The sequence below is a fragment of the Vigna umbellata genome, chromosome 7, assembly GCF_029865625.1.
Source record: "Vigna umbellata cultivar VRB3 chromosome 7, Vumbellata_1.0, whole genome shotgun sequence".
NCBI classification, from domain to species: Eukaryota; Viridiplantae; Streptophyta; class Magnoliopsida; order Fabales; family Fabaceae; genus Vigna; species Vigna umbellata.
The window spans coordinates 8216429-8240703 of NC_142171.1; the positions used below are offsets into that span (position 1 = coordinate 8216429).

Consider the following 24275-nt stretch of genomic DNA (forward strand, 5'->3'; position numbering starts at 1 on the left):
GTTGCACGAATCAAAATACTACTAATATATTATATTTCTCCAATGTTATATTCTATATTATTTAATATTTAATATCTAATTATCAATATTATTTTATTAATACGGATTGAGTTATTCCATCACCGACTAGTTGATCTAAATGGATTTAATTAAGGATTCAATTTTCAGAACATAATTATTTGAACATTAATCTAGTCATTCACATTTCTATTAATATAAAATGTAAAGTATAACAAAAAAATCTGACATTGTCTTTTTGATAGAATATAAGTTATTTTTTATAAATTATGCATCAATGTAATGTGGCCACCTCTTAAAAAAATTACACATCTTAATTTGCGAATGTGGCTCCTCACATGACAAAAACGTGAGTGAGGATAGAATGGTAGTTGCACACTGTTATCCAACCTTCACTATATATACGATGACCTCCAAATTCTAGGGTATAAAAAGCCCCAAATTTCTCCGCTCCCAAACGCTATTGAGCCAAACCCAAACGTTAACTCAGAAGCACCAGCAGAAGACGAAGAAGAAGACGAAACATAAGCGAACCACTCTCTAACGTCGCCACCCGATTCGTAATACGAATTCCATCTCTTAGATCTCCGTTTCTCCGCTTTGCGTTTTCTCGCTTCACCGCAATCGCTTTTAGCGTTATTTTTTCTTTCTATTATTACTTTCTATTATATGAATTCCTCTGAATTATTTCGGTCCCGTTTTCGATGCGTGCGTTTCAATCGACGCAGATCACGTTTCGTAAGCTGCAATGGCGACGTTCGAACTTTACCGCAGGTCGACGATCGGAATGTGCCTGACGGAGACGTTGGACGAGATGGTTCAGAACGGTACTCTCAGCCCTGAGCTCGCGATTCAGGTTCTGGTCCAGTTCGATAAGGTACGGTTTAATTGCTTGTGACAGTTAGGTTTCTGTTTCTGGATCTGTTTTAACGTGTTATTATTATTTTTATTTCATTTGCGTCTGGATGATATTTTAGTCCATGACTGAGGCTCTGGAAACGCAAGTTAAGAGCAAGGTCTCCATCAAGGTAACATTGCAGCATTTATTTTCCTCTTCTAATTATATTCACACACACTCACACATATATATACATAGAGAGAGATTATATAGTTTGAGTTGCTAAATTTTGGATATGGTATGTATGGCCATTTATTTACTCTTCTGATGTTGATTGCGGTTAGGGATACAAGTGATTCGAGGGGTTCAAGCCTAGCCTAGTCTTGTCTGAATGGAATAACTATTTGTTGTTGATCAATGAGTTAAGCTTGACTCTTTTTTCTATGAGTATAATTAGCTAAGACAATTTAGTCGTAATTAAATTAAATGCTAATTTATTGAATTTAAGCATTGTTTTAATTATCGTGCTTCAAAATTTTCATGTTAAAGCCAGTTCACACGTAAAGGAACTAAAACATGAAAGTTGAGATTTGTCTTTAGGTCTGTTTGAACCAATTTCTCAATAAGGACTTATGAGAGGGGAAAAAAAAGAGAAAAAAAAAAGATTTCTTTAGCTGTTAACATTAGCTTATGCCCAAGTTAGTTTGTAGAAGTTTTACTGGACGACTTCTTTGAATTTTTATTTTTTAATTTGTGCATAATCTAATTTTAACTCATAAAGAACCTTATTTAATTTTTCTTCTTATTTTTCTATCGTACAAGTCCTTGTGAAGAAGTTTGTGCAAACAAATGCTTTGTAAAGAAACCAAAATTTTCAGTTCATTTGATCATTCATGAATTGCGCTGCTGGCAAAGTTCTCTTCTTGGCGTAGTGAGTTATTGGAATTTGATGAGCTAGGACATGCTTGCATTTTTTATCCTTTTTATTTGTTAATGTTAGGGAATAGATAAAGCATTACTAATTTTTCTAACACTATCGCTAATATTAATTGTACTAGTCAATAGCACTTAGCGGCGGATAATGGTCATGCTCAAAAACCTTATCCCTGATATTAAATGTTATGGAACTCTGATGATTGTGGCACTATCGCAGCAACTTGTGATTGTGGCACTATAGCAGGTAATTAAGAACTTGCTATTAATAAATGAATAAAGTGACAAAAATAATTCAAGGGATTTTGAAGGGCAGTGTTGTTATATGGTGGTGCCATTGCTGATGTGGTGGAATGGCATTGCTGATATTTTGCCGACCACCATATGCAATTTTTGATGGAAGGCCTGCTATGAAAACCCAAAGGCCACAATGGTGTGTTTATATAGTGGAATTTTGGCCATATACCACTGATGAACACTGCTAAAAAGTAATTCATTCAAAGTTTTTTTTTTTATTTCGTAATTGAAGCATTTAATACATCAATAATGCAGCTAACTAAGGTTCAAATCCTTGCTAGGAAGGTGTCTTCGAAGGATAATTACTGCAGGGAACCAAATATTTAATGAATGACTTTATTCTATTATAACTACAGTAAATAACATAAAAAGACCTTAAAGGCTTAAACAACTTTTTAAAAAGGAATAATACGAGTAAACAAATGAAGTATGTAAGGAGAATTATATGAGGATTGTTGTTTGGAATAAGTTGGTCTTGATGCTTGTCTGTTCAACTTATGTTGATGGCTTAAAAGGTTATAATTGCTTCATAGTGTCAGTCTGTCGATTATTGCCGATCATATTTTGGTGTTACCTTTAAAATATCCTCTTATCCCTTGTGCTATAACTTAGGTAGTACCAAGCTATAAGCATCAGGGCATGCATGAACATTAACATAAGGAGTAGAAAATTATGTAGATTATTTGAGACTTGAATGTATGTTTATTATGGGATCTTGATGCTACAGCTTTGCCCATAAAAATATTTATTATTTTTTTTTTATTTCTGAATCTTTTTATGGTTGTTTTTAAGGAAGCCTCACTGTTTGTGTATTTCTCCTTCTTCTTTTCTTGGTTTTCTCCTTCATTTATTCTTTGAAAGTCCCTGGCCCTTTTTTGGAATTACATATGCAAATTGAATGTAATAAACTTAAGGCTTGGTTGAGTCTTTCACTCAAATTTGTGACTTGGAATTGGTTCTAAAATTTTCCCCTGTTGGTAGGAGAGAATGAAAGTTTCACCATGAATCCTCATTAAGGTTAGTGGTATCTCTGTGCCTTCCCCCAATCTAAACTTTTTGACATTTGCTATTTTGTCGAAGTTGGGGTTGAATTATGGAAATTTCATTCATTTATGATCTCCCATTGGAGGATAGTATAGTCTCTATACCAGCTACATTTCTCTTTCTATGTACGTGTCTTTTGTTATTTTTCATGAGTGAGTATGTTTATCAAGTATGCTCATGAAAATTTAAACTTATGGTTGAAGGGAGTATGCTGTCATTTGTTATTGGACTTAATAATATGACATTGATATTCCTATTAAAAAAATAAAATAATTCTTGAGGGCTTAATTGAACTCTCTCATAATCTTCTATTTATAAAAATAAATTAATACAAGAATACATGATAAATAGGATAACTCTAGACACAATATAATCATGATAAATAGGGAATATAATCATGATAAATAGGGAACTCTAGACACAATATAATCATGATAAATAGGGTAACTCTAGACACAATATAATTATGATAATTAGGGTAAATATTCTAACAGAATTTATATAATCTGCTTATGCTTTATTTCTGGAAATGAAGCTAAATAAGTCCTTTTTTGTTTGTCATGGCTTGCTGTTATCTTTGTCACTGTGACCATTGCTTTATTTGATTTTGACCATTAAGGATTGCTTATGCAGACTTTTAGACTACAATCTATGTTGGTTTGTTTTCTTCCTTTTTTTTATTTATTTGTTTGGGTTGGGAGGGGTGAATGCATATGGTATGTACATGTAGCATTTTTGTTTTGTGGAGATGCTTGGTTGGAAGAGGTTCAATTTGTTTCTTCTAGTGAATCTTTACATTGGGAACGAGAAAGCTTTTTCGTTTAACAGACTGTAATCTTCATAAAATTTAAACTATTTCTATATTTGCAAATTGAAGTCTGAAACACGGAAACTAAAATGTAAAATCTTTGTAGATTTAGTATGACACTTTTCTTTGCTTGTTATAAAATCAATAAAGCAACCTAACTTTTGGTTTTCAAATTATATACTTATTTTGTTGTCAATAAATATGGGTAGAAAAAATTTCCAATTTTCTCAAGTAGTAAGCTCTGGTATATTCTTGAGGCTGATCCTACTAAATAAAATGTTATTATTATTTGTTTTTCCATGTAGCCATATTATTAGTGTATGTAACAAAAGCAGGTGGATTCAAAAGTAGAGCAAAACAATGTTTCACTATCTGAAATGTTTGTGGTCACTAACTACATAACAGTTTTTACTTTTGTAAATGGATGTAATCATGATCTTCCCTGTTCATGTAGCTCTAAAGAATAAATGTTCATGACTCAAGTTCTCGAGCTTAGCTATGCGTGAGGATTTTATTTTCTGTTACTGGTCCGGAGAATATTACCAACATAATGCAAATAGCTGAGTTTCGGTCTTTATCTTTAGGGATTAATTGGTTAGCCCAACCACTATTGATCATTCGAGGCCTTTTCTGTCGTATGATTTGGTACTATTACCCTCTCTGTATTGCATTCTTTTGAATGTGTTGAAATGGTACTGTTTCTTGCCTGACGGAATATTAATTTTACCATGGGCTGATGTGATTTCATGTTGCCAGTGTGTTTAGCAGCTATTCCTTATACAAAATGTGGTGCTGCAATCCTCCAATACTCCTTTCAACATTTACGCATTCTGTGTTGGATACTGAATTTCTTAGTCATGTAATTCTTGAACTATGTTTGGATAACAGGGACACCTCCACACGTATAGATTTTGCGACAATGTTTGGACCTTCATCTTACAAGATGCATTGTTTAAGAACGAAGACAGCCAAGAGAATGTTGGACGAGTTAAAATAGTGGCGTGTGACTCGAAGTTGCTCACACAATAATATGCCCAATTTCTGTCACCTTGCGGTGAAGGGGAAATTGTTGCATCTGCTGGTACTGTGAGAATGTTGGCCAGACCATAGTGACGGACCACAGTGACTGGTCTTAAATTCTTGCAGGAACTAGCAACTATTGTATGTTATTATAGATTATAGATTTAAATGCCATCAGTCTTCATATTATTAGGTAATTAATGCCACAATGAGAATACCGCTTGGGAATTGGATGAATCCACTCTTCTTTTAACTGTAATTTGATCTATTCATCTGAGTACCAGCAAACTACTTTATTTTTCTTCGGCAAACTATTATGGTTCACAGGCTATTCTTAGTAGATTACGTCGTAAAATCTGGAATGGAAATAATTTATCGTTTATTTAGTTTTTAATAGAAATTCTATCAGTGAAAATTACCACATAAATAATGAAAACTTGTAGTGTTTGTTTTTTTTTACTAACTCCTTCATTCACCTTGGTCATGACGACCATGTTTTTCTAAAACTTCTTTAATTCCAAATTCCAGTGTTAGGATCCATGGTTTTCATCATGCAACAACGAAGGAACACAAATCTATGTTTCGATTTTTTTTTTTAATTTGCTCCATGTTTTGTATTTTTAGCTAAATAATATTCTCGTCGTTCATGACAAATCTCAAGAAGTTCACGACGTTAAAGGAGGCACCACTCGTAGAACTAACAATATAATTCGTATGTAAATGTTTTAAAGCAGTGTATACAAGTTTTCATTAGAATGAGTTGCAAGATATTTGATACCCTATATTTCAATAATGTATTTCATGTACAAAAAGGATATTGGTCAATGACCAGAGATATAGGAAAGCACACTTGAGCCCCTTTAATGATAAATTTGTTTTTGAATAAATTTTGTAACTGTATTGAAGAGATAATGTCTTTATTTTAAGGTTTAAACCCTCGGTTGGTCCTCATTTTTGAAACTGTCTCAATTGGGTCATATTTTTTGTAAAATGAGTCAATTTTATCCTAACCGTTAAATGATCTCAGACGGCGTTAAGTTTAGCTGAGGTGTATTTTATATTTTGATGGCGTGGCATTGTGCATTAAAACTGAATGGGTGATGTGTTTTAAATCATCAAATCCACGTGGCGTCGATGCTTCTTCTTCCCTTCAACCACTCATCACCTTTCTTCTCTTCCGCTCCTCCGTCCAAGCTGCTTCCTTCCCAGTCCTACCCTCACTCCCTAGACACACATCCTTTCTCCCTCTCAAACTAAAATACACAGCCGTCGTGTGAGAACAGAAACCCCAATTTGGAACAAAAACGCCGTTGTTCGGAAGTCTTGCGTTGAATGATCAAAATTAAATGGAAAACATATAAATGCAATAGAAGAGAAAGTGAAAACATATAAATGCAATAGAAGAGAAAGCGAGAGAGGAGAAAGCGATAGAAGAGAAAGCGAGAGAGGAGAAAGCGATAGAAGAGAAAGCGAGAGAGATGAAGAGAAGCTTGTCTCGTGCTCGTGTGTCATTGCCCAAAGGAGAATGAAGACGAATCATGGCACGTGTGGAGAAGCTTGCATCAGTGAAGATGATCGGAGGGTTCAGAGGGAAAGAGCGAAGCGAAAGAAGGGTTGGCCGTCCGATTGAAGAGATGCGCCAAACGTCAAAGCTGAGTTTCTCTTTCACTTTCTTTTCTCTTTGACCTTATAAAAGGGGGTCTTTCTCAGTGTATAAGGGGTCTTTCTTGTAAATCTCATTTTGTGTTTAATAAAATTTTGGTTTCTGCATGATTCTTTCAATTCAATTACGATTTTTTCTTCAATTTGAATTCTTGTGATGTTTGGACTATTTTAGGGTTTATCTTTGTTGTTGATTTACTTTCTCTGCAATTTCCGATTCTTTATTATGATTACATTTATGGTTTTAATTCTGCTACTATCATTATGCTATTTTACCTTAGGTTTGATGCATTTTACAGTTTTTGGTTTGCTACTGTTATGTTTCAGATTCCAATTGTTCATTCTAATGTCCATGCATATATGTCTTTTATGTTTTAGCATTAAATTTTGCTTTTAGAATTTAGTTGTTAAGATGCTTTCATATTCCTGGAAGGTTTTTAGTTTGAGAGGGAGAAGAGGATGTATGTCTGGGAGTGAGGGTTTGAGGGTGGGAGTGGGAAGGAAGCAGCTTGGGCGGAGGAGCGGAAGAGGAGAAAGGTGATCAGTGGGAAGAAGAAGCATTGGCGCCACGTGGATTTGATGATTTAAAACACATCACTCATTCAATTTTAATGCACAATGTCACGACATCAAAATATAAAATACATCTCAGCTAAACTTAACACCGTCTGAGAGCATTTAACGGTTATGGTAAAATTTGCTCAATTTTACAAAAAATATGACCTAATTGAGACAATTTCAAAAATGAGGACCCAAGTGAGATTATCATAAAAAAATGAGGACAACCGAGGGTTTAAACCTTATTTTAATAACAGAATATTTTGAGAATACATTTTAACGAGTTAGGTATGAGGTTGTATCTTCCACGGGAGAATCCCAGTCTAGTGCTTTTGACCTTGCAGATGAGAAAATCAACAATTGTTTTGTGTTGGGTCGAAGTAGTCGATGAAAAAATTAGGAGAAAACTTTACAAAGTTGGACACACTAGTGCAATGAAGGGAAATGACACCGGTTAATTTCGCTTATAGGCAACGGTTCTGCAACCGAGGCATATACAGACGAGGTATAAAATGATAAGCTTTATGCCTCGGTTCTGAACCGAGTCAAAAAAATGTGTGCTTATGCCTCAGTTCAGTCCACCCGAGGTAGTATAGGGATGGGTGCTTATGCCTTGGTTCAAATCTAACCGAGACAGTAAAGTGATTTTTTCTTTTTCGTCATCATCAGCTGATATTGCAAGCTCCAAGCAAACATCAAAAGGAATAACTCTTCAATTAATCCCTTTCTGGTGACCTCACTTCAAAAACCAAAATATGCAATAAAAGAAATGTATAAGTAGCAATTATACAAAAGTTACAGCAAAGAATCGAAATTCATGTATGAACATATATACATCTTGAAATCCATCAACCTTTCCACCCAAAGCCTTGTTTTGTCTATGCTCCTCTAACCACTCACTTACAAGACTATCCATTTCCTTGGCAGTGTCTTTCATGGCCTTCTCATGGCCTCCAAAATCAAACCATCTCAACCAAGGAACATCATCTCCCACTGTGAACACCCCAAAAAGACGCATGAACTCCTTCACAGCCTTCACACATCTCCCTGCCTTCTCATCATCCACGGTTCCTAAACTAAAATATCGCTTTCCCAAAACCATTTGAAGAACAACGTTGAATATCAAATGAGAAAAAAATTGATGGAACCCTGAACTTCTAACTCCACCAAGGCATAGCCACAATCGAAATTAGAGAACCCAGAGAATCAATCAAACAAAAAACACAATCGAAATCAGAGAACCGCAATCTGCCAAGAACGCTTTCGTCTCCTCGTCGGCCTCGGCCACGGCGTCAACCGCCGCTACGGGGGAGGAAGAGGAGGAAGGGAAGTTGACGTCGCTTTCCCATGGAGCTCGCGTCTTCGGTGTTAAGTCCTCTGGCAGCCACGCTGTTTCCCAAGCCTCGTTCCCGACGAAGCCTCCCTCTCGGCAACACGATCTGGAGCGGCTTGGCGACGGCGATCTGGAGCGGTGGATCGAGAGCGGCGGAGGCAAGCAGCAACAACGGAGGGCTCGCCGATCTGGAGCGGCTTGACGATGGCGATCTGGAGCGGTGGATCTAGAGATGCAGAGGCAGCGACGGCGGACGCAGCAACGGCGGACGCAGCAACGACGAAGGGCTTGCCGATCTGGAGCGGCTTGGCGATGGCGATCTGGAGCGATGGATCTAGAGCGACGAAGGCAGCAGCAGCGAAGGCAGCGGTGGAGGCAGCGGCGGAGGCAGCGACGGAGGACGTACAGCGGCGGAGGCACGAGGGGAGTGAGCACGAAGAAGAGAAGAAGAATGGGAGACCACGGACAGAGAGAAGAAGTGAAAATGAAGAGTTAATGTGAGAACCGAGTTAGGTGGCAGGAGTTGTATGCCTCGGTTTCGTCTAAAACCGAGTTAGTAGTGCCCTTTAGGCATCGGTTGCTGGAAAACTGAGTTAGTAGCTCTTATCAGACCCAACAACTGTTAGCAGAGCAGGTTTGGACAAAGTTTTATGCCTCAGTTTTACGTAGAACCGAGTTAGTAGCATGCTTTAGGCACCGGTTATGGGACAACCGAAGCATATATTTAAGCTATTATTACAACTCTGCCACCGCACTATTATACGCTTCGGGTTCGCTTAAACTGAAGCGTATACTGCGCTTTCTAATCCCATTTTTTTACTAGTGACAGTTTGCTAATAGCTATCGAGGTGAGAATGATAGCCTCAAGCATCAAAGTGCAACATGATCTTCTTCCTATGACTCTAAATAGGAACCACTCGAAGAACATCTTTTTCTTTGGGAGGAAGAGATTTGTCAAACAAAGTAGAACAAAGAGTGATTAAGTCACCAGTTTCAGTCCTTTGTCGGCACAATCCTTCAATTTCTTTTACCTAATTTACAAAACCTTCTTCAACATCACCAATGGAACAAATACCATAATGACCATGGACAATGAGATTTATCCATCTAATTATTTTAATTGTTAAAAAGTTTTACAAACGGCCCAACACTGTGCACTTAAACCAGTGTGCGGCCCAGTCCAACATGCTTTGGCTTATTCCAGACATTGTAATGTCCACGGTGGCAGAAGCACAGCCCGAGAAATCTAAGTGAGAAGAGAGAGGGAAGAGCGTCGAGAAGCTTCCCTTCGAATGGTGTTAGGCGAGCGGCGTCCAGGAGCAGTCCGGCGACGGTGGAGGAAGCTGCTCACAGTGATGATGAAGACAAAAATGGAGACGACAGCGAGAGAGGTAAGAAAAACTATTTCTTGTATTATTTTGATGTGAGTGAAAAATTACAATCTATGTTGTTTTTTATGAAACTGAAACAAAGAAGCTCTATTTATAGAGCTTCTGTAACAAACCATAACAAAAACCAATAACCAACCATAACAAACTAATAATAGTAGAATACAAGACTACTGTCCTTTGTTGACAGTAGTAAATACTCATTCCCAATAGCCTCCCCTCAAGCTGGACGATGTATTGTCATCAGTCCAAGCTTGGGAACAATAGACCTAAATCTGACGCGGTGAGGAAATTTGGTGAAGATATCGGCCAATTGCTCGTCAGATCGCACGGGAAGAAGATTTAGAAGACGTTCCTGAATTTTCTCACGAACGACGTGGCAGTCAAGTTCAATATGTTTAGTCCGTTCGTGAAAGCTCTGGTTATGAGCTATGTGCCTTGCAGACTTGTTGTCGCAGTACAAGGCTGGGATTCCTGTCTCTTCGACCTGAAGATCCTTTAGGAGATAACTCAGCCACTGTATTTCACATACAGTGGTTGCAAGAGCTCTATATTCAGCTTCAGTGGAGGATCTGGAAACAGTCCTCTGCTTTTTAGACTTCCAGGAGATAAGGGAAGATCCAAGGAAAACACAGAATCCTGTTGTGGATCTTCTGGTGTCAGGGCACGTTGCCCAGTCTGAATCGCTAAAAGCCTTTAGCTGCATAGGAGAATCAGCCGCAAAAAACAACCCCTCAGATGGTTTGGACTTTATGTACCTGAGAATGTGCTGTATAGCACGATAGTGGTGATCAGTAGGTGAGTGTACGAATTGGCTAAGCAAATTAATTGAGAAACATAAATCGGGTCTAGTATTTGTGAGGTATAGCAACTTCCCTATCAGCCTTCTGTAAGGTCTTGGATCATCCAGGTAGTTGTCAGGCTTGTATAGTGAACTTGTATCACTCAGGAAGGGAGTAGATGAAGGTTTGCACCCCAACATTCCTGTTTCTTCCAGTATGTCCAAAGCATATTTTCTCTGACATAGGTGGATACCCTTTTTAGATCTGGCCACTTCCATTCCTAGGAAGTATTTGAGCTCTCCAAGATTCTTTATTCGAAACCTATTATGTAGAAGCTTCTTTATGCAATTGATTTCCACCATGGAGTTTCCTGCTAATACAATATCATCAACATATACAAGTAGAGCAGTGAAACTTGTAGGTGTCTTTCTAATGAACAATGAATGATCAGACTTAGATTGAGTGTAATTAGCATTTATAAGGAAAGAAGAAAGTTTTTCAAACCATTGCCTGCTGGCCTGTTTTAAACCGTATAATGACTTAGTTAGTTTGCAAACCTGTCCCCTATTTGAGACATTCAAACCTGGGGGTGTCTCCATGTAGACTTCCTCATTGAGGTCTCCATGTAGAAAAGCATTGTCAACGTCTAGTTGGTGTAGGAACCAGTTGTTTGAGGCAGCTAGAGCAATAAGTAACCGAACTGTGGTAAGTTTAGCCACAGGGGAGAAAGTGTCAAGGTAATATATGCCCTCCTGCTGTGTGTAGCCTTTTGCCACCAAACGGGCTTTATACCTTTCAATACTTCCATCAGCCTTATATTTTGTTTTGTACACCCATTTGCATCCTATAGCAGTTTTTCCTGGAGGTAGTGAAGTCAAAACCCAAGTGTCATTGTCTTGCAGGGCTTTGATTTCTCTCTGCATTGCCTGTACCCATTCATTCATGTTTTTGGCCTCACTGTAGGATTTGGGTTCCTTATTTCCAGTGACAGCCATAGTATATCTTAAATGTTTTCCTGAAAAATTGTCACAGCCCAAGAGATCAGAAATCGGGTATGGAGTCTTAAAAGAATTCTTTACAGTCAAGGATTGGTTGACCTGATGAACATAATCCTTCAAATATTCAGGAGTCTTTCTGGGTCTATCAGATCTCCTACATCTCTGATTTTCTTGGCTATTCTCTGTGTTGTCGCTGCTGCCTCCATCATTAAAGAGCAGTTGGACTTCCTCTGGGTCAGTGACATCTGACCCTGCTTGTCTGTCAGCGTCAGTGGTATAGGGATCCTTTAGAAGGTCATTAAGGATGTTAGCTCTGTCCTTTTCAGCATGACTGTCTTCCTGCTCACCTGCGGATTTTTGTAGGGAAAAATGTCTTCATGGAAGATGACATTTCTGCTTATGATGAGTTCCTTGGTGTTGATGTCAAGCACAATATAGCCTTTCACACCATTTTTGTACCCTAGGAAGACTCCCTTTCTAGCTCTAGGGTCAAGTTTGCTTCTGTTATTGGTAAGAGTAGATGCAAAACACAAACATCCAAAGGTTTTGAGGTTTAAATATGTGGGGGGCAGATTGTAGAGAATGTCATGGGGAGTTTTGTTGTTAAGAGTGATGGTAGACAGTCTATTTATGAGGTAAACAGCATGACCAATAGCATAAGACCAGTAGGCATTAGGAATATTAGCTTGAAAAAGAAGACCACGGGTGACATTTAGTATGTGTTGATGTTTTCTTTCAACAACAGAGTTTTGTTCAGGTGTTTCTATACAACTCTTCTGATGATTAATTCCATGCAAGTTATAGAAATCCACACAATTGAATTCAGGGCCACTATCTGATCTGATAGTTTTAACCGTTTTGTTAAATTGATTTTTAATCTTAACAACAAAATTTTGTAATAAATCTCTAGTTTGCCCTTTATTGTTTATCAGAAAAATCCATGTGTGTCTACTGTAGTCATCTACTATGGTAAGAAAATACCTATGACCATGAACCGAAATGGTACTAAGAGGGCCCCATATATCACAATGCACAATTTCAAAAGATTCAACAGTGACAGAAATACTCTTAGAGAAGGGCAATTTTCGTTGTTTAGCAAAGTGGCAGGTATCACAAACAATGTCAGTGTCAATTTTAACATAAGGAAAATTCTCACAAATCTGTTTTGTAACCCTGTCCCCAGGATGGCCTAGCCTATAATGCCACAAATTTACATCAGTGTTCTTAAAAGAGAAAGCAGTATTAGCAATGTATCTTTGGTCAGGTTTAGGAAAAGCTTGTAGGTAATAGAGTCCCTTCCAGGAGTTAGCACATCCAATCATCTTCAAAGTATGGTTCTCCTTTATCTGACAAGTCTTAGAAGTAAAGGTTAGGCTGCAGTCCAAATCTTTAATGAGACTTTGGACAGAAATTAAATTGAAACAAAATTCAGGAATATAAAGGACATTAAAAATGATAAAGTTTTTGGAGAACTGTACTGTTCCTGCATGCTCAGCAGTGAGAACAGTGTTGTTTGGTAATTTAACAGAGATAGGTTTAATCTTGAAAAAAGTGACAAAGTTTGTCCTATCATGGGTCACATGATCTGTGGCCCCAGTGTCTATTATCCAGGAAAGATTACCTTCTCTATTTTCAGTGTCATTCCTTTGAACTTGATTGACTTTGTGGGTAGGCTCATCAATTTTATCCATCATTCGGAGAAGCTTTTGCATCTGTTCTGCTGTAAAAGAGTTGAAAACATTACCATTAACAGTACCATTAACAGTTTGCTGTGTGCTTGGAGTCCCTTCTGATTCAGTCTTGTTTTGGCATGCATTGATAGAGTTCCAGTCAGCCTTTTTATCTTGATTGTTTTCACCCTTTTTGTACCAAGGAGGATACCCGTGCTTAGAGTAGCACTCATCTATAGTGTGGTTCATTTTGTTACAGTATGAGCACTGTTTACCATAGTTAGGATTTCTACCTCTTCCTCTTCCTTGACCACGAAATCCAGAACCCCTTCCTTGGCCTTTCCACTGACTGTTTTTGTCAGTCACATTTGCCAGGATCTTTGTATCTGCAGAGTTGTGCTTTTCCTGTCTTTCTTGTTGCATAATGAGGGAGAAAACCCGGTTAATATTTGGAAGGGGGTCCATCAGGAGGATCTGTGTTTTAACAGTATTATAAGAATCATTTAACCCCTTTAAAAAGCACATCACATGCTCCATTTCTCTATACTTCAAGGAGACTCTTGACAGATCACAGCTGCATGGAATTTTGCATGTACAAGTGGGTATGGGTCTTAAAGACTCCAACTCTTCCCATAGAATCTTTAGATCAGTAAAGAACTGGCTAACTCCTCTCTCTCCTTGCCTAATGGAATGTATTTCTTGAAGTAAATCAGAAATCTTGAAGTAGTCACCCTTGGAAAATCTTTCTTTTAATTCATCCCACAATTCCTTGGCTTCCTCAATGTATATGACACTTTCTGCAATCTGTGGTGACAGAGTCTTTGTTATCCAAGACAGAATCATCACATTGCATCTCTCCCATGCATCAAACAATGGGTCAGTTTTCTGGGGTTTCTTTATAGACCCATCAATGAATTTTATCTTATTCTTGGAGAGCAAAGCTCTCCTCATACTTCTGCTCCAAGAGGAGTAGTTGCTGTCATTCAAAATCTGAGTAACCAGTGTGAACCCAGGGTTCTCACCTGGATGTAGATAATAGGGGCTGGATGGATTGGAAAATTGGTCCATCTGTTCCATGGTGGAAGAAACGCAAGAACCAGTCCAAGAAGATACCAAGACAAGGAAGGATACCAAGATCAGGGCCAACGGAAGCAGAGCAGGTACTAGACCTGCTCTGATACCATTTTACAAACGGCCCAACACTGTGCACTTAAACCAGTGTGCGGCCCAGTCCAACATGCTTTGGCTTATTCCAGACATTGCAATGTCCACGGTGGCAGAAGCACAACCCGAGAAATCTAAGTGAGAAGAGAGAGGGCAGAGCGTCGAGAAGCTTCCCTTCGAATGGTGTTAGGCGAGCGGCGTCCAGGAGCAGTCCGGCGACGGTGGAGGAAGCTGCTCACAGTGATGATGAAGACAAAAATGGAGACGACAGCGAGAGAGGTAAGAAAAACTATTTCTTGTATTATTTTGATGTGAGTGAAAAATTACAATCTATGTTGTTTTTTATGAAACTGAAACAAAGAAGCTCTATTTATAGAGCTTCTGTAACAAACCATAACAAAAACCAGTAACCAACCATAACAAACTAATAATAGTAGAATACAAGACTACTGTCCTTTGTTGACAGTAGTAAATACTCATTCCCAATAAAAAGCATTAGACATCAATAAACTTATTATTTAACTTTATTTCGTATTTATGTTGTTTACGTTTAATTTAGTTCTTCTCAAACTTAATATAACTTAAATTTAATCATTATTTAATATGATTTTAAGCATGTAATATCTGAATAATTTGATTCATGTTTTGTGGTTGATTGTTGATAATATTTGAATCATGTAATTTATATGTTGGTAAACTATAAACTTAGATATTCTCAAAATTGATGTCATTTAAATTAAAATGTTATTGATATGATTCTAGGTTTCACAATATTTTGACGTTGGTCATTGATAATATTTCTTGATAATAAAATAGTGATTTGGATAACCTTGATGTTAATAAAACATATCACTAGAAAATTATATGAAAATATTGGTTGATAGTATCAATTGACACTTCTAATATTCTTTTACAAATGAATTTATATTACGTGTTTAAAATTTAATTATATTAAATAATTAATGGATGTACTTGTTATTGTTAGTAATTTCATTTACATTTGATGACATATTCAAAACTTATGACAATTTTCATTTTTCATAAGTAATTTTTATTTAGATGGTTTACATTCATAATTTATCCACACATATATTTGTTAGTAATTTTCTACAGTATTTTCGTATAAAAATCTTGTAAATAAATACTGACAAATGTTGATATTTACTAACAAATTTGTGTCCTTCAAAAAGCTTATTTGTCACCAAAATTTTGAACTTACAAATAAAAATTAACCGTTGGTCGTTGATAATAGACAATTTTTTTTTGTGACTAACATATATTTATGTGCTCGGAAATATATGGATATCTTTTAGTAGACTTATATAATAAATATAAAACAAAAGATAAAGAATTGAATTACAAGGTGGAAACGTATATGAATGACTGACTTAGTAATGACTATGATATATCATTGTGTTACATAGGGGTAGTTTAGTGTTTTTTTTTTCAAAGACAATGAATAACCGTTTGAGACAATTACTTTCTATAGCCACGAGATCGTCATATTGTTTACCAATGGTCAAAATATCGTAGTTTTGCCTCTACAAGGTTTGATTGTCTAAGGTGATGAGTAAAAAGCCTAAAATTACATTCGTAGTTACTTTCCTCCATCAATTCAAAGAGTTTTAATTTTTCACGTATTAAATATATATATATATTTCGTCTTACATATTGTTAATTAGTGTAATATATTCCTTATTATTCAACTAAAAAACCAACAAATAGTAAGTGGAATCAATTTCTCATTTTGAAGAATCCTTAGTTGAAGTTCATTATTACTTTTAAGGACGGATAAAAAATCTAAATTGTCGAATCCATTTTATAACTATCTAAATCTATATTATTTTACGTATTTAAGTATGTTTAAATGAATTTAATTCAAATTTAAATTTATATTTTTGGATTTTACATACATCTATTTAATTAGATTTACATAAGGTATAAACTAACTATTTTTTTTTTAATTTTGAAAATTTAAAAACAAGACGTGTCTACTTTATTTCAAGTTATAAAATGTTAAGTTGAGCTGGCTCGATCCAATCAAAGTCAACACAAGTTGATTTGGGCTTAGATCGAACTAAGTTAATTTGGATTCAAGTTGAATTAAGTTGGTAAAGCTCAATTCAAACAAGTTAGAGTTAGGTCCAAGTCAAGTTGAGTTAAAACAAGCACAAATCAAGACTAGTTGGGCAAGTCGACATTCAGTCAAGTAAGGTTGGGTCCAAGTTCATTTGATTTAAGGTTGGCTCATGTTTAGTTGAGTTAGGCTAAAGCTAACTTGGACCTCATCCCATTAAGACCAATTTGGGTCTCGCTTCATCAAACCAAGTTAGGCCCAACTTAATGAAGATCAGGTTAAACAAACCCAATCAAAACCAGGTTAGGCTCAGCTTGACCAAGATCGAGGTGAATCGTGCCCGAGTTGGCCTAGTCCTAGGTTATGTCAAGTCGACCCGAACTCAAGTTATGCTAAGTTGACATGGGCCCATGTTGAGGCGAGTTTATTCCAATTTAGGTCAAGTTAAATAGAGTTCGTCTCAACCCAAGATGAGTCTAGTTAATTAGGCTCAGGTCGAGTCAAATTGAACTGAGACCAAGTCAAGTTAAGTCAACTTAAGTCGAAGTCGAGTCGAGTCAATTGGAGCCTAATCGAGTCAAGTCTGATTTTGCCCAACTTTAGTCGAGTTGACTTGGGTCCAAATAGAGTCATGTAGGTCCAAATTTAGGTTAAGTTGATTAAGTGTGTGGCCAATTCCAACTTAATCAATCTTGCCCTTGGTCTAGTCAAACTCCCCTGAGATTAGATTGAGACAATTCAATCCAAGCCTAGGTCAAATTAAGCCAACTTGGGACTGATTGAGTATAGTTAACTTGGGCCTAAATTGAGCACAATTGACTTGAGGATAGGTCAAGTTAAGTTCATCCTAAGCTAAGTCAAGTCGAGTCAGGATAACTTCTTATTAGCGGTTTTAGATGGGTCCATTTTCATTATAGTGAAGGTTGACCCATGTTTAATCGAGTTGGGTTACACCCAGATTATTCTTAGTTAGACTAAGACCAGGTCAAGTCCGACCCATGTTGACTCGAATCAACTCAAGCCTATGTAGAGCCAAGTTGGCCCAGACATAGGTTGAACTGAGCTGACTTATGCCTATTCGAGCAAAGTCACCATGGGATTAAATCGAGCCAAGTTTAGTCGATCTAGGTTAAATTGGGCTAAAGTGGGGTCAGGTCAAATTCGGCTAGGTCGATTCAAGGCGAGTTTGGTCTGTGTTTGCGTATTTGAGTTCATATTTGTTGTTAGTTCATCAACAAATTCATAGATTTAGGTTTCATACATGTCATTTTTTAGTTTCTTGCCAAAATTTTGATTTTAGTAGGATTTATTTACCATTTTTTATGTGTGACCTTATACACCTTTAAAGGAATCTCTAAAATCAGATTTGTGATGTATGATTATGTGATTTATGCTATGGAAAGTTACAATAAAAAAAAAGACAAAATAGCTAAATGAAAAGTAACAAAAAAAAGTACAAAAAGCAAAAGTAAAAAATAAAAAGCAAAGTACATTTCACACTACCACTACTACTTTTTGGTGTGCATTTGTATGATGATTTGGTGACTGGTTTTCACCTGAAATTCACATCCCAAACCTCTGTTCCAGCAGATGGTCCATGTCATTTGATGCAACAAAGTTGGCCAAGTGTCACATGTACTCAAAAATTGGCTAAAGGACAAAAAACATCTTTTTTGCCCTAGTAATTTTTTAGTTTTTGTGATCTTATTTAGAGCTTTCCTTAGGAATTTCTTTTGAGTGTTGAACCTTTATTTTTAACCATTTATTTGCTTGCTTGTCTCCTTGCTAATCTTGGTTTTGTCACCTAAAAATTCCATTTGAGATAGCATTGTTCATTTTGACCTTTTTTTTGCTTTTCTCCTTGGCTCTTTTTCATCTTTTGGTGGTGTTGATCTCTTTTGGTATAGGTTTTTCGTCCTAGAGGTGATCCAACACCTTGGAGCTAGTATCTTAAGTGAAGAAGGCCTTGTGGAGAGCTTGAAGTCTTTGTTGAAAACAAGAAGACGTATATACTTAGTGAGGAAGAGAGATTTCATTGTATTTTCTTTGCATTGTAAAATTGTCTTTGCATTCTCTTTGGTTTGTAATATTTGGCTTGTTAGGAGATTGTCCTAACAAGAACATTGGACACTTATTATTTAAGCATTATTTGTAGTTGGTGGGTAAAAGGGAACCAAAGTTCCTTCTAATTCATCTTTAGGCCACATAATGTAGATTCATTACTTTTCTTAATTGTGGTAGTTTAGTGTGTGTTTACTTGTAGTCTAAGTTTGAGTCCCTTTGAGAAGTTTGGTGCAAAGGAACTTGAGATAAACTTTGGCTAGGAAAGACTTGATTTCTAAGCAATCCATTATGATTTACCTCTCTTTCTTGGAAATGAACTTAAGTCTCTTTTGCTTCCTTAAATCTCTTAAGGAAACCTATTTGGAATTCAAGTTTTTTTGTTGTATTGCATATTTTCAAAACTTTGAGAATTTCTAAGACTGCATCCTATGAAATTGGTAGTAACTCTAGTGAAGAGGTCAAACCCACTTTGAAAAACTTGGCCAAAGAGCTAAAGTCACTAAAAATTTGGCAAAAGCAAGAAGTTATTTTGAAAGAAAAAGAAAAGATGAAAAAAGAAGAATATCTTGCTAAATTGGATGAGGAACTTAAAATTCTCAATGAAAAACAAGAGAAACCCCAAGAAGAGATAAGAAAAAGCAAGAGTAGAAGTAGAATTCATACTAAGAGGAGTTCAAGGACTCTAACTCAAATTACACACACTCCTTCACACCATGAAGTAGATAGTATGGTTCTTAACCAATATTATCAACCTCCATCACATAGAGTGAGGAGAGAGCGTGAAAGGGAGAACCCTCCTAGAGAGATTAGGGTGGATCTTTCCCTTATCCATGGAAAGGAAAATGTAGAGGTTTATTTAGATTGGGAGATGAAGGTAGAACAACTTTTTGAATGTCATCAAGTGAGTGAAGAAAGAAAAGTCTCCCTAGTCACCCTAAGTTTCCAAGGGAATGCCTTACATTGGGAGCTATATCCTTCATATGCTCACTATTATAACATTTGTTTTAACTTGTGTAATAAAATAAGTATTTGACCCTAGTGGAGAAGCGCACAAAAATTCCAAAGAAGATAAGGAAGTTTGCCTTGTTCCATGTCGAAGATTTGAGGGAAAATCTTTTTCAAGAGGAAAGGAATGATGGAAAATGCCCTAACCATGGTCAAGCACTTTCAAGAGAGTAGAAGTCATCCATGAAGATGGTATCAACTCTACCTTGTGAGTCACCTTTAGAGCCATCATGGAGCATGGATTGAAGAGTAGTGTAGGATATATAGGTCATTGTATTCGACCATGTAGTGTAGGTTTGTTTAAGGCCTGTATTAAGGCTTAAGTAGCATAGGATTCTCCTTAAGTTAGATATCCAAACCAAGTGGAAAGTGTGTCATGTATCATGCTTCCATTGTGGAGGATTTGATTTTTAAAAGTGGTCACATGACACTTTAGGAGTGGAGAGGATTTCTTTTTGGTAGTGGCCACATGTCCCTCCACCATTGGAGAGAATTTTCTTTTAGTAGTGGTCATATGGTACTCTAGGAATGAAGAGGATTGTGTTTTGTGAGTGGCCAAATGTCCTCCCATCATTGCAAAGGATTTGTGGACACTTGTCCACTCCTTAGAAGGTCTCATTTTTTGCCAATAAGAGCAAATGTGGGAAATCATGTTTTTAGGATTAGAAGGAGACATCATTGGCTTATAAATAGAGGTGTCTCCACCCTTGTATTTCATCTTGGATTAATGTAATGTTATGCTGTCAAATTATGGCCATACACTTCCTAGATTAAGACTAGAGCAACCCTAAAGGTCCCTCTAGTCACCTTCCTCCTTGAGTAGCCGCATCTCTCTTGGAGCCATCACAAACCACCTCACCATCACCATACACACCAAAAATCGTGAGCTTCTACCCCTTTCACCACCATAGCTCATCAACCTTGGACCTTTTCCCACACCATTTTCGCACCATAACTCCAAAGAAACACTCATTCATGCATATCTCCTAGTTTTGGCCCAACCTAACTAAGGAGGTTGCTATCAAAGCGTTATCGATTTTAAATAAGATTAAAGAAGGGATTATTTCAATAAAATAAAATAATCTACGTAAAGAAGTGTTTTTTATACCGAAAGATAACACACATACATAATAGAAGGATGACACTAGTGTAATGGTAGTTTATCATACCATAATATAAAACAAGTCTTTAGGCTAAAGTTGGAACAATAGTCTAGTATCACTTATAGACTACGATTCTCCCAATCATTGTAGTCTATTATTACTTATACACCACGGTTATCAAATAATTAGATTCTATCATCACTTATAGACTACGGTTTTCTTAATAAATATAGTGTATTATCATAGACAACGGTTCTTTTAATAACCATAGTCTATTATTTTGTTAGAGTTTTTTTTAATATTTGTTCCTAATTAAGTAACTTGGACAAAAATAAAACCAGAACTAAATCTTAGTTGGTTTGCCCTTGAATATATTATATTCAGAGTATAAACTAAAATCCACTAGTTAAGGTTCACTTACATAAAAATGGAAATTGCACAAATTTTTGTATCTAGGCTCAAACTGAAAACTAAGATTCACTTCATATAACAACAACTCAATCTCAACATCAAACAAACTAAATTTGTGTATATAATAAACCAATTATAGAAAAATTATACTTAACAATATATTCAAACAATAAATAATATAAATAATACAAATAATTCAAATAATAAAATTATAATCATATGAAAAAAATATTATATTCATTAAAATTTTTGAAGAGGGAGTGCAAACTTGGGAACGTACTTGAATGAGAACGAATGTGGGTACTAAGGGAAGCAAGAATATAGGTGGTCACTGCTACGTAAATAGTCAAACATGAATAAAGGTGTAGGGTTTTGAGTTAGGCAAGAGGAGAAAAACAAATGAAGGAGGAAGAAAATGAGAAAGAAGGAGATGCGAGCGTAAACATATCATGGCATGCAAAGAACGACCACTTGACTCTGACTGTCCGGACTGTATGAATTTTGTGTAGCTACGACGTTTGTGCACTCGAGTGATGTAGTAACTAGGATACCCTCAACAGCAGCCACCTGAGGTTAATCCATTCCGTCCAAGTTAACCTTATGGACTAGGACCTCCTGCCATTCCCACACATGACCTACTCCTCTCTACGTGAGAATGAGTAATCACGAAATATCAGAATAAATGTCCGCTAAGCTTTGCCCACATTCATACTTTACCATTCAATAACCACTTTCTGAGATATTCCTCCCCGGAATACTCTTTCATAACCAAACTTATACTTCATCATCAATATATTCAACCGAAATAAGATCACACTTCCTCATCATACCACAAGTCCGAATGGAATAACACTCCATAGAAACTAACATGACAGAGCGCTATTTACAAATGGATCCGCTTCAATGCACTGACCCTTAAGAGTTCAAACCGAACGCCACGCATCCTAGGCCGAGTACTAAGACTCTAGGCCGAACACCATTTAGAGACTGATACTGTTTGACACCAAATACTAATACTAACGAGATACTATGAAGAAACGAACGCTATTGAGTTTGGGCGAACGCTCTTATTTTAAAAACGGTAATGATAGATTACTGAGACGAGACCGAGCACTTGGTTTAAGACCGAGCACTGTAGAAACTGAATACTATTGAACGAGCACTGGTCCAAGACCAAGCACTTATCAAGAACGAGTGCTATTGAGACCGAACGCTTGGTCCAAGATCGAGCACTACTAAACTTAAATAAAATGAAGGAATATATATACAAATACGCCACACTTATTTTTAACGAAAAATAACAATATCATCTACGACTTTACGTATTATAGAATACATTAACTAAAATGTTTAGGAAACATAAAGAAGAACTATACTTAGACCGAACGCTCATTTACATATATCTAATAATATAAAACGATCGTCATTAACTAAATTCTCTCCAGAAGAAGAATTTAGTTTAGACGGACGCTCAAAGGAAAACCGAATGGTCAATACTGACTCTCGGTTACAGTTTACATAATTCTGCAGAGTATTACAGAATGACTCTCAGACAATATCCCTAAAGCATGAGAATTCAATTAAGACCCTACACTTCCATGAAGAATCGAACGATCACGAATGATGTTCGACCACAATTACAAAATTTTACTCAGAATACTGCAGTTTGAAGATAAAAACCCTATTTCAACTCAGTCCACACCATTTATCAATCATCCACCCACACATCCAAACGTGCAGTAATACGAATATTTCATATTCATCAAATAATCAAACAAAGTATCATACGAACATACAACCATTCAGAACTAAGAATCTTAATCAAATTATATAAGTTTCCCTTACCTCTAAACGTAGCCGAACGCTCACAGATGTAGAATAGGGTTCACCTTTACCAGTCTTATGCACTTAGAGCCCACCGATTTAAAACTAAACCAAATTCAAGACCAAAGTTTCTATCAGAATAATATAATACATTCATGCAACCAGATATCTGGGTTTGCATGTGAAAGGAAACGAACGTTCTAGGGAGAAAGTAACTCACCGGCTTAGAACCACAACTCGATCGGTTTAAATGAAAGCCCTTGACGCTGGGATAGTTCAAACAGTGCCTGAGTGGTGATCGAAGAAGAAAAGGATGAGAATCCTTAGAGAGAAGGTGGAGATGGTAGAGAGAAGGAGGAGATTCAGAAGGTTGAAGATGAAGGGTGTATGCAGAAAGTGGCACGAAATTTGAAAGCTTAAGTTTTACTCCTATCGTCAAAACCGTTCGTCCAATCTGTATCACACACCTGTCTTCCACTTTCTGAATTTCAGACACCCCTTTCGCTTACACATGTACTCCACTAAGTTGGGGTTTTTAAGGGTTCTGACTTTTAAAATTTGTCCTGATGGCCGAGCGTTTTTTAGGCTTGATGATCGAACGCTTGTGAGGCCTGATGGCCGAGCGTGTTTGAGGCTTGATGACCGAGCGCCTGTGAGATCTGATGGTCGAGCGTCCTTGAGGCTTGCTGACCGAGCACCTGTGAGGCCTAATGGTCGAGCGTCTTTGAGGCTTGATGACCGAGCACCGGTGAGGCCTGGTCGAGCGTCTTTGGGGCCGAACACAGAATCGAATGCATGGGATGCCAAAGGGCTGAATACATGTAAATCCGAACGATCAAATGCATTTGATAAAACGTGATGGTAGTGTCATAAACGTTTGACATCGAACGAGTTAAACAATGCATGCTTTGAGCAAAGAGGAAAAACCCTAACAATTAATGAAAGAAAGCATGTATCTTAAAGAAGATTTTGAAGAACAAATTCCATACATGAGAGTTTCAAAAGTATTACATTGATTCCCCAACAACAATAAAGGTTTAGTTCATCATATTCATGGTGAAACTAGATGAAATACAATGAAAGAGTGAAAAGATAGAACCCTAGAAAGTGAGAAAGGAGCCTTAGAATCAGAAATCCTCCTCCAAGGGGTGAAAGAGTGTGTTTTTCTTCCTCCGAGCCAAAGATACTTGACCTAGGTTAACTAAAGCCTTATATAATATTCTAAAAATTATAGAAAAGTGAGCCCAAGCCCATCAGAATGCCGCTCAGCGGTAAATA

The 24275-nt window shown here is 36.9% G+C and overlaps 2 protein-coding genes across 2 annotated transcripts; one reads left to right on the forward strand and one right to left on the reverse strand.

Moving 5' to 3' along the window:
- The first annotated feature begins 419 nt into the window (after positions 1-419).
- LOC124821040 (transcription initiation factor IIA subunit 2) lies at positions 420-5269 on the forward strand. The gene is made up of 4 exons (XM_047292844.2): positions 420-578; positions 747-895; positions 996-1046; positions 4827-5269. The coding sequence occupies exons 2-4, from the start codon at positions 767-769 to the stop codon at positions 4965-4967; spliced, it is 321 nt and encodes a 106-aa protein (XP_047148800.1). The 5' UTR covers positions 420-578; positions 747-766; the 3' UTR covers positions 4968-5269.
- Positions 5270-12984: 7715 nt separating this feature from the next.
- LOC148195093 (uncharacterized) lies at positions 12985-14300 on the reverse strand. The gene is made up of 2 exons (XM_088094288.1): positions 13301-14300; positions 12985-13025 (listed from the first exon to the last, which is right to left on the reverse strand). The coding sequence occupies exons 1-2, from the start codon at positions 14298-14300 to the stop codon at positions 12985-12987; spliced, it is 1041 nt and encodes a 346-aa protein (XP_087950414.1).
- Between the last annotated feature and the right edge of the window lie 9975 nt (positions 14301-24275).